Source organism: Quercus lobata, chromosome 5 (genome assembly GCF_001633185.2).
Source record: "Quercus lobata isolate SW786 chromosome 5, ValleyOak3.0 Primary Assembly, whole genome shotgun sequence".
NCBI classification, from domain to species: domain Eukaryota; kingdom Viridiplantae; phylum Streptophyta; class Magnoliopsida; order Fagales; family Fagaceae; genus Quercus; species Quercus lobata.
The window spans coordinates 88469235-88479958 of NC_044908.1; the positions used below are offsets into that span (position 1 = coordinate 88469235).

General features: G+C 34.0%; 1 protein-coding gene across 1 annotated transcript; it reads left to right on the plus strand.

Annotated features, from left to right (window-relative positions):
* The first annotated feature begins 1831 nt into the window (after window positions 1-1831).
* Window positions 1832-8796, plus strand: LOC115989646. The gene is made up of 11 exons (XM_031113444.1): window positions 1832-1894; window positions 2017-2190; window positions 2803-3339; window positions 3431-4792; window positions 4880-5204; window positions 5349-5607; window positions 5711-5927; window positions 6032-6396; window positions 7013-7147; window positions 7717-7765; window positions 8378-8796. The coding sequence occupies exons 2-11, from the start codon at window positions 2077-2079 to the stop codon at window positions 8636-8638; spliced, it is 3624 nt and encodes a 1207-aa protein (XP_030969304.1). The 5' UTR covers window positions 1832-1894; window positions 2017-2076; the 3' UTR covers window positions 8639-8796.
* The last annotated feature ends 1928 nt before the right edge of the window (window positions 8797-10724 follow it).

The following is a 10724-nucleotide window of genomic DNA, read 5'->3' on the forward strand; positions in this document are numbered from 1 at the left end:
TAAGAAAAAAAAAGGGTACAAAATGACGATATGGTAATGTGTTGGGGGTAGGAAAGTTGTTAATACTTAGTAAGGAAATATTTTCTTTTTTGACAATAGTGAAAAAAATTAAATAACAAAAAAAAAACTAATCGCTTCAACTGAAAGAATCACGAAACAATAAATACATCACCTGTTTTCTCATCTTTTCACACGTTGGTATTGCTGCCTATTTTACTTTTTCCTTTTCACATTCACTGGTTTTCACATCTTTCAATAAGAAAATTACTGATATACTCTCTCACACATTCTTCCCCTCTCTCAAATTTCAAACGCTTTTAGCTCTCCTCTTAGTTTTGTCTTTTGAGCTTTCTGTTCTTTATCGTCTCACTCTGTTTCACAGTTTTGGTTCTGAGTTCATTTCGCTATTTGTGTCGCCGTCCACCACCACTCAAGATCTAGTGAGAGGCTGTTGGCTTCAGAGAAAAAAGAGACGGTGAGTGCGCGAGGGATGAATCCATTTCTGGGTTACTGGTCAGTATCGGACTGGTATCTATTAACCAGCCGAAATCCGGTATTTTTCCCGGTACGGCCGAAACAACGCCGTCATGGCCGGTATTTATACCGAAACTAAATTGTTGCAGATTCTGTACTGGCCAAGCTACCGGTACTAAAAATACCGGCGGTACCAGCCGGTACTGTGGGGTTGGAGCTTAGATTTTTTTTGGGTGTGTTTAGATATTAGTTTATTTTGTTGAAATTGAAAAATAGATAATGATATAAGTTAGTTGAAATAGTTCAATGAGATTATGAATAGTGTTAAAAAGTGTGGTGAGACTCATAAATAATAGCAAAAATAAGTTGAATAGTAAACTAATTTTAATTTTTAATCCTAATTCAAATGCACACTTAGTTGAGGATAAAAAAACTTATTAGGTCCATTTGATAATGTTGTTCCAAAAACGTTGTTTAAAAAGTTAGCTTATTTTACTATTCAGCTTATTTTTGTTATTATTTATAGGTTTTACTGTATTTTTTAGAATTATTCATGGGTTTTATTATACTATTTCAACTAACTTTTATCTTTGTTTACAGTACTTTTGACAAAAAGTTTTCAGTTTCAGTAAAATAAACGAATCTCAGACATTATCTAAGTATTATGGAAATAAAAAAGTGTAGTGAAAATATGTGTTGTGTTGTTTAAATTTTAAATAACGAAAATTGTTGTTTAAACAACACAACCAAACAACCCCTTATATGCACTAACCTAAGATGGACCTAGTGTTTATCTAGTTATTATCATTTGATGAAAATTAGTAGTGAAAATTTTCTAAAAAACATTAGAATGTGTCTTATATAGTTATATATTCATATATACAACTCCTAATAAACACAATATAATGGATATTTTTGTTTTTACCTTTTTTTTTTTTTTTATTATTTTCCAACATTAAAATTCCACTTATTTTCGTGAGTAACATTTTATTAGCCAAATTAATTACACATATGTGTGTTGTATATATATGTACATATATATATGCATTATATTGGATTTGTGTGTACCTAGGCTAGGATAATTCTTGTGGCACCAGCATTGCTCACCTAGGCTATGATGTGTGTGGAAATGAGGATAATGTATGTTACAAAATTTGGAACGTCCATACAGGAGTATTACACTGTTGCATGGTAGTTGCATGTACGGACAGAGAATCGAATACCGTTGTCAATATAGGAAGGTAGTTTTGCATTGCATTCCCACTTGGGTTACTTGACTTCAAGTCAATGTCTTCTTTTACACCTTTTTCTATTTTTTCTTCTTTTCTAACGTTTTTCTTTTAATCATGTTTGTGTACGTCTATATGCTTTTCTGAGCTTTACAAGGGAAGTAATGGAAACTCTTACAAGCCAAAAGCATGTTAGGAATCTCACTTTTTCTTTCTTTCATAATTGCCTCTATGTTGGTCTTTCCATAGGGTAACTTCTTCCAAGTTGGTTCCTTTGATGCTAAGCTAATCTTCATGATCTCTATTTTTGAAGGGTGTGTGTGACATTTTGGCCATTGACTGACTTTACAGAAGAGAAGAAGGTACTGACAGAATGGAGAAGACTGCGGTGAAGAAGAGAGAAGTTCCTGCAGGTCGACGCTTAATAGATTTGGTATTCTCTTGGTCTATCGAAGATGTTCTCAATGAGGATCTTTACAGAAACCAGGTTTGTCCTCATTGTAAGAAATTAAGTTGTAACGCGTGCAGATTATAGAGTACACTATTGATTTCATTAAAGTTTGTTTGTTAGCCAAATGTCAAAATATAAGTAAGGATAACAAGATGGATATCACATCTGACCAAACGGGGTGTTAATCATTAAATTTTTTATTTTGTTATTTTTATTTATTTTTTATCTACCAATAGAAAGTATATGTTGTCAAGTTGGGGTAACATTAATTTCACATTTTAGGTTAAGTGTGTTTGTTCATTTGTTTTCTTCTTCTTTTTTTCCCCCTCTTCTTTTCTTACATCTTCTCATGCAACTATATGTTGGGAAAACCTAGAACTTGTTATGATTAAATAGTGTATGACATCAAATGTTTAGCCATGGCACAGTGTTCCTATATTGTGATTTGATTTATCTGCATACTTAGACCTGGCACAAAATTTGATTATAATTTAGATATGCGGTTAATATTATTTCTTTATGTTCCTATTTCCTAGAAGAGATATAGCCTTGCAATTACGTTCAGATCATGTTGATCACACCAGTACATGTACTTAACTTTCCTCTCATGAAAATTGCAGTCCTAACCCTGAATTGACTCACTAACAGGTGAGACAGATCCCACATACATTTTCCTCAACAAATGAATACATGAATTCATTCACTTATCCACTTATTGAGGAAACACATGCTGACTTGTTATCAAGCATGTCAACACTGCATCTAGCGCCTAGTTGTGAAATATTGTCATTCAAACAAACCAAGGATTTTAAACCACCCAAAGACTTTTTTTACCTTGTTACACTTAAAAGTGTGAGTGGATTGCAGAAGAATGGGGGATATGAACCAATGGTTGGAGACATCATTGCCTTGACAAATGTAAGACCAAAATACAATGATTTAGACAGACCCAACAGACCCTTTCTTGTTGCTTTTGTTCAAAAGGTGAAAGACGACAATATTCTTACAATATTAGCCTCAAAGCCCATCTTGGCCGAAGAACAAGAGAACAAGAAGAGGGAAACTCTTTATGCTATTTGCCTGATAAACATGACCACAAATATCCGTATATGGAGAGCATTGAACTTTGAGCTGGAAAGTAAAAACTTAGACATCATTGGAAAAGTGCTGCAACCAAACTCTGCTGTAAGAATTTTAGTCATAGCTTACTTAAGTTTTGCATATTAATGTTTTTGGAAATAATACTCAGATTTTTTTTTTTTTTTACTTCTTGTAGGAAGCTAAAATTTGTACTTCCTGCATTTCTGAAACAAATTGCAGTACTACCTATGCAGATGTGAAGTCCAGAATCTACACTTCAGATTTAAATGACTCCCAGAAAGATGCAATTCTTAGCTGTTTGGAAACTAGGAAATGCAATCATCAGAATACTGTCAAACTAATATGGGGTCCTCCAGGAACTGGGAAAACCAAGACAGTTGGATCGTTACTATTCTGTCTACGTAGAATGAAATGCAGAACTCTTACTTGTGCCCCGACGAATACTGCAGTTTTGGAAGTGACCCAGCGGCTACTAAAGAATGTGACAGAGTCACTTGAATATGATACTTATGGGCTTGGAGATATACTTTTATTTGGAAATAGGGAGCGAATGAAGATTGATGATCGTCATGACCTTCTAGATGTATTCCTTGATAACCGAGTTACTATACTATATGAATGCCTTCTTTCATCAACTGGTTGGAAAGATACTTTACTATCAATGATTACTTTGCTCAATGAACCTAAACGGCAATATCATTTGTATTTGAAAAATGAAGGAAAATCTAAAAATAAAGGAATAGATAGTAATCAAGGGAAGGAGGTTGATGATCAATCCTCCAAAGACAAGAAGAGCAAGAAAAATCTGAAGAAAGTTATCATTCAAACCTTAAATGAAAACAAAAACAAGAAAAGACAGAACGAGATGGTGCCTTTGTGGAGAGAAAAGTGCTTAGAGCATGAGGAAAAACAAAGGGAGGATAGTTCTTCCCAAGACATGAAAAATGAAGGACAGGTAGCCAATGAATGTGATAACCCTTTGACATTTGAGGAGTTCATACAAAAGAGATTCAACTGCATTTCAAAGCGTTTGACATTTTTTATTGAAAATTTATATACACACTTACCTACTTCTTTTATTTCATTAGAAGTGGTAAAAAAGATGATCAAAGCTCGTCATTTACTCAAATCATTTGAAACTTTCTTTTGTGCTGTTAGTGTTACTGATAAAGGGTTATTAGAGAAAGTCTTCAGTAAAAATGCAGGAAGCAGCCTTGGTCACTTAAGGGAGTTGAGTATTTTGAGATATAAGTGCCTTCGTGTACTTAGATCTCTTCCTCAAAAATTCCCAGTTCCAGATTTTGAAGACGAGTATGATATAAAAGACTTCTGCCTACAAAATTCTTGTCTGATTTTCTGCACTGTATCAAGCTCTGCTAAAGTGCATGAAGTAATAACTGATCTGGAACTACTGGTTATAGATGAAGCTGCTCAGCTTAAGGAATGTGAATCAACCATTCCTTTACAACTTCCTGGCCTCCGCCATGCTATTCTCATTGGGGATGAACGTCAACTGTCTGCGATGGTTAAAAGCAAGGTTTAAAGTTTTATTATTATGGATTATGGTTCTTTTCTTGTTTTTTGGAATTATCAATGTAACATCCCAAAATTTTTTTATTACTAGATTTCTGAGGAAGCTGAATTTGGAAGAAGTTTGTTCCAGCGGCTGGTATTGATAGGACACAAGAAACACCTTCTTAATGTCCAGCATAGGATGCATCCATCCATAAGCTTATTCCCAAATAGGATGTTCTATGAAAATCATATTTTGGATGGCCCCAATGTCGAAAGAAGAAGCTACAAGAGGCGTTTCCTTCAGGGGAAGATGTATGGCTCCTACTCTTTTATAAATGTAGCACATGGAAAAGAGGAATTCAATAACAGCCATAGCCTGCAAAATATGGTTGAGGCGGCTGTGGCATCTGAGATAGTTTCAAGCCTTTTCAAAGGTATGTATAAAATAGCAACTAACCCTAGTCTCAATTTTGGCAAAATGTTTTGCTAGGAAGGTTAGTTTTGGTTAGCCTGATCATCAATAAGTAATTGTGTTCCATAAATCTCATTTTCTTTCGTTTCTCCTTTCACTCCTAAAGAATCAGTTTGCACAAAGAAGAAGGTTAGAGTTGGTATCATCTCACCGTACAAGGCTCAAGTTTTTGCAATTGGAGAGAAGGTGAAAAACTACAATGCAGATTCTAATGATGACTTCTCCATTAGTGTTCGCTCTGTTGATGGGTTCCAGGGTGGTGAGGAAGATGTGATAATTATCTCAACTGTCAGATGTAATAAGAATGGAATAGTTGGGTTTCTTAAAAATCATCAAAGAACAAATGTGGCTCTAACTCGTGCCAGGTAATAGATAATGTATAAAGTATAGACTTCACTATGGTGCAGAGAAAACATATTTTGAGGCTCTAGTGGTTTTGCAATTAAAAGGCATGGTCTCACTTTGCAGGTATTGCCTTTGGATATTGGGAAATGAAGCAACTTTAACTCAAAGGAACACTATTTGGAAGGAATTAGTCATTGATGCCAAGAAACGGAGGTGCTTCTACAATGCCCACGAGGACAAGGGTTTGGCTCAAGCTATTACAGTCGCCTTGGTTGGATGTAACCAAATGCACATTTTACTCAACATGGATTCTTTTCTGTTCAGAAAAGCTAGATGGATGGTATGCTGATTTTTTTTTTCTTCTAATACTTGTAATGATACATTAACTTGTAAAGATGTGTCATCATCAGTTTCAAACATTACTCATTTTATTGTCTGATATAGGTCTCCTTCAGCAAAGATTTTTTGAAATCTATGTCAAGACTTAAAGATGCTGAGACTTGTACAAAAGTGCTTACTTTATTGGAAAATCTTGCAAATGGTTGGCGCCAACCTCAAAGCAAGAAAAATCTCCATGTCCATTGTGGAGCTTCTTCCCAATTATTAGAGCAGTACAAGGTCAAAGGGTTGCTGCATCTAGTTTGGACTGTAGACATTCTTAAGAAAAATTTGAACTACATTCAAATTCTGAAGGTCTGGGACATTTTGCCATTATCTGAAATGCCAAAACTAGCAAATCAACTTGATGTCTTATTTGAGAATTATAGTTTGGAAAAGATAAATCACTGCAAACACAGAAGCCTCAGTGGGTATGCGTCCTGTCTTAATTCATTCTTGTTAACTGCTATTCAATTTGTCCTTGATTGTGAAAATTGTCATTTTGAACCTTTGAAAATGGGATTAACAGCAACAAATATGACTAACCACCAGGGCAACAAAGACAGCTAGTATTATGGTTAAGTTTTAAATTAGATTTTCTGGTTGGAAACAACATGATACAGTATGCCTTATGATAAAGCATTTAATCAGGTGACCTTAGCCAAAGGAATCTCTCAATTAGAATTTTAATGTATTTACACACACATATATACATATCTAGAGAGAGAGAGAGAGAGAGAGAGAGAGAGAGAGAGGATCTAGTGCTGGTTTACAGAATAGTTTTTTGACCTTCACTTTTTTTTTTTTTTTTTAATTTTTATGTACAATTTCTTTAAACAATCTTATTTTCAAAAAGCTGTAATTAAACTATACCAAATGGGCAACTAGATTGACATAAATCACTATTTAGGCAAGGGAATTGTTCCGGAAGATGTGACTTAAGCTTGCAGGGTGGGGAAAGGAAGTCAATTTAAAATACACACACACATATATATAAATAAACAAGATTTCCTTCATGGAGACCTAACACCATTTTATTTGCTATAGGTGTTCAGTTGTTCCAATGAAATGGCCAGTTGACTCAAGTAGTTGTCCTGAAGCTGATCCTGTATTGTCCCTTTTAGAACCACTAGCTTCACTCAGCCTGAGGGATGAGTCAGAATCATCATCTACAACTAATGGGTGAGTAACATCAGCAATTATCCAACTAAGCAATTTGTCTACTTTATAATAGCTCTAAAAGAAGAGCTTAGGGAAGTTTTCAATTTAAATATGCACTTAGATTGTCAAATGGGAGTTATCCATGTTGTTGCAGTATGGTATTAATTAAATACATCAACAGCATGTTCTGCTTTACAAAAATCATATAATGTGACCCACATGCTTGAAGAAATCCCTACAGAAAACTTGAAATTATGTCCTGATAAATGTTATTTTCTTTCCTTTGACTTGGTATGAACCATGGTCAAACTTGGACTGTCATTTTAAAGAAACTTTAGGGGTCATTATTCACAAGGGAAATTGGAGTAGTTTTTCCAATTTATTTTCTTAACAGCTTTGTCATTATATATATTGTTCCCAATTTGTGACACAATCTGAACTCCCACCAGAATCATGATTCCTGCTGAACTCATTTCTCCTCTAAAGTAACATTTGTAACCCTATGTCTATTTTGCAAATTATGAGAAAAGTCATGGCCTTTTTTTTTTTCCTTACTTAGACTGTTTGTTTTTCCAATCAATGATTTTCAGAATTAATTCAAAGCACACAACTGGGAGAAGTGTTGTTACAAATAAATGGGTAAGAAAGCTACCTGATGACCAATCAGGTACGTTTACCTTCTTACTGGTGATAGAATTTGAGTATTTTAATTCTAAAGCTTTCTTTATTTTCACCTGATATTGACTTGAGTCAATTTTTCACAATAAAATTTGAACTAAAATGAAGGTTATACATTCATCACCAACCTGAAATGTTTCTAACATATTATACATGTTCTAACTACAATCCATGCACCTTTTTTTCTTTTTCTTCTTCTTTTCCCCCCCTTCTACTTACATAATGAAAAAGTCTATTATATGAAAATTTGAAATGATTAGACCTATAATACTAATAAGTAGATTTATCTGATCAATATGTAGATTTAAAATGATTAAGTGTAAGATGTTATTTCAAATTCATAACATGTGTTTTAGTGGATCAAAATCCTCAAAATTCAAATCTAATCATATTGTTAAAATTCATAATAAATCATTTATACTGGTATTTTTTTTTCTTATCTATTGATTTTAAATCCTCAAATCCAAATGCAACCCTAGAGTATGCTAAAATCTATGAGTTGGTTTTGTTTGCTTAATATGCATGCTTTCTAAGACTCCCCCTCATTGTTGACATGTCCATTGCAATTCCAAGACTTTCAGACAGTGGAGACCTCTAGAGAAGCCGCAAGAATGGTTTCGTAGGAGGAGTTGTTGTACACAAGGACACAAAATAGCTTACACACTCTCTTACTTATTACGAGATTTCTTAGTTTGCAAAGATACATGTAATATCCAGTGCACAAAACTCTTACTAGTAGTTGAGTCATCACATACACTTGTTACAAGACGAGTGCCTTCGAGAGGGGGGAAAAAGCAAAACAAAATGTTCAAGCATAATGTAAAAATGGTGTGAATATATTCAGGAGGTTTCAATTGGTTGTTATAATATCCAATCACAAATGAGAAATTGTGAAATTGGCTTTGTTGATGACTTTGATAAAAGATATGTATGTAATTACCTAACCCTGAAATTACAAATGGAGAGTTTAGCAGGAGATTCTATTTACATACTATAAATCACAGGTGGAGAATCCTTGTCCTTTTTTATCTCTTACTGATCATTGATAAACAAAATAATGAGTGATGATTTATGAATCCATTTATCCAGAAAGAGTTGGAAATGCTAGATCATGTAATTCTTACATAGAAACAAACCAGGCAAGGCAAAATTCTATGTTAGAGAACACATGTCATGCATTCAATATATACATCATTTCTCTCACAATGTGTAAATCCCACAACTATGGAACCCACACTGCAAGAGAGATGATTCATGACACATTAGATAACTACTGTGAATTGCAGAGGCTTAGGACTAAGTACCATTGTCAATCCCCTTTCTAAAAGGCCTAAGAATGTTGACTTGAGACCGGAGCACAATAGTGAGGAAATATTTTACTGGCTTATTTTGGTAATATTTCCAACATGTATCCAGCAAAGCCCTCTATTTCCTTGTTTTTTAGTTTTTGGCACATTTGTCATAAACTTAAGTAAATTTCTGGCATTAATTCTTTAAGAGGCATTTATGCAATCAAAACATGTGATGCCAAGCTACATGCGAAGCATCATTTTAGGAAGACTGGCTTGAAATAACTCTGATGGTTAGCACCAGGAAAATAAATGAATAAAGAGCTGGTCCTAACATAATGTTCATCTTTCAGTTCTTTCGATCCTCATCATAATAACAAATAAATTTCGTATTCTATTGATATATTTAATTTTGTAAATTACATATGGGAAATCAGGGTAATGGCCTTAACCTTATCAGCCAATCCTTATACATGTAAATACAATCTAGAGACACTGAACTAAATTAACCTATGAAAATTTTGGACCTATATACATAGTCCAAAAGTTGAAATGGAACAACATCAAGATTAAGTTATAAACGAACCATGCAGAAAAACAGGCAGTAACAAAAGCAGTTACTGTCTTGACAGGCAGTAACAACAGCAGTTACTGTCTTGAGTATAGTGCCTTAGCTTTCTCTGGTGCAAAGAACCGTGCCTGCACATAAGCCATAGATACTAGCTTACATCCCTGATGTGTGCATATGTGTGTACATGCTATATAGACAATATATAAGTGCCAAGGTTCTACACAAGCATGATAATCATTGCAATTACATATAAAGATACAGAACTAGGTGACCCCTTCCCCAAGAGATTCATGGTTTTAAACTTCAAATTGTACCCAATCAACCTCGCTAATACAAAGAGGAGTCAAAAGTCGTGAGGCTTTGCATTTGAGATACAATTATTCTATCAAAGTCCCTTAAAAATATTTTAGTTGCAAATAAAAAAAAAAAAAAATTTTTTTTTGACTGGAATAGAAAATATATATGCAGAGGCATGCTCATTACCTGTCAACATAAGCCATAATCACCTCAACTCTTTTACCATTACTCCATTAGATACTAGGAAAATAGTGAGCACGGATCCACTATTACATAACAAAAACAACCATAACATTACTAAAGAAAGAAAAGAAAGCTGTAGTGCCAATTGTAGCTTGCTGGTATTACTTGTGCGATTGAGGTAGAATAATGCCCATATGAACATAGACACATACATGAATACATGATTATATGTATATTTATGTTATATGTATATTGATACATAAGTATACATATACGTATTTCCAAAGACACTATTATAGATGCATACATACATATGTGTACGTACATTTCCATATTCATGCATATGCCAATAAATATTCATATACTCTCCTGAATAAACATCCTCTCTACATCTCCAACTTTACCGTTTTCTTTCAAAATGATTCCCTGCAGAAGAATAATACCAATAAAATTTATATGCAATTCCAGTTCATCTCAAAAAATCTAAACTAGAAGCATACCATCAACCAGCAGGAATGAGAGGGAATCATAATTAATAAAGAACAATGACGCATAGTGAAGAACAATGTCAGTAACCAAC

Bases quoted from the DNA above. Each gene is read 5' to 3' on its own strand.
- LOC115989646 (XM_031113444.1), top strand. From the start codon at position 2,077: ATGGAGAAGACTGCGGTGAAGAAGAGAGAAGTTCCTGCAGGTCGACGC. The intron at 5,608-5,710 runs GTAATAGATAAT...CTCACTTTGCAG, and splicing joins GTGGCTCTAACTCGTGCCAG to GTATTGCCTTTGGATATTGG. The intron at 7,148-7,716 runs GTGAGTAACATC...AATGATTTTCAG, and splicing joins TCATCATCTACAACTAATGG to AATTAATTCAAAGCACACAA.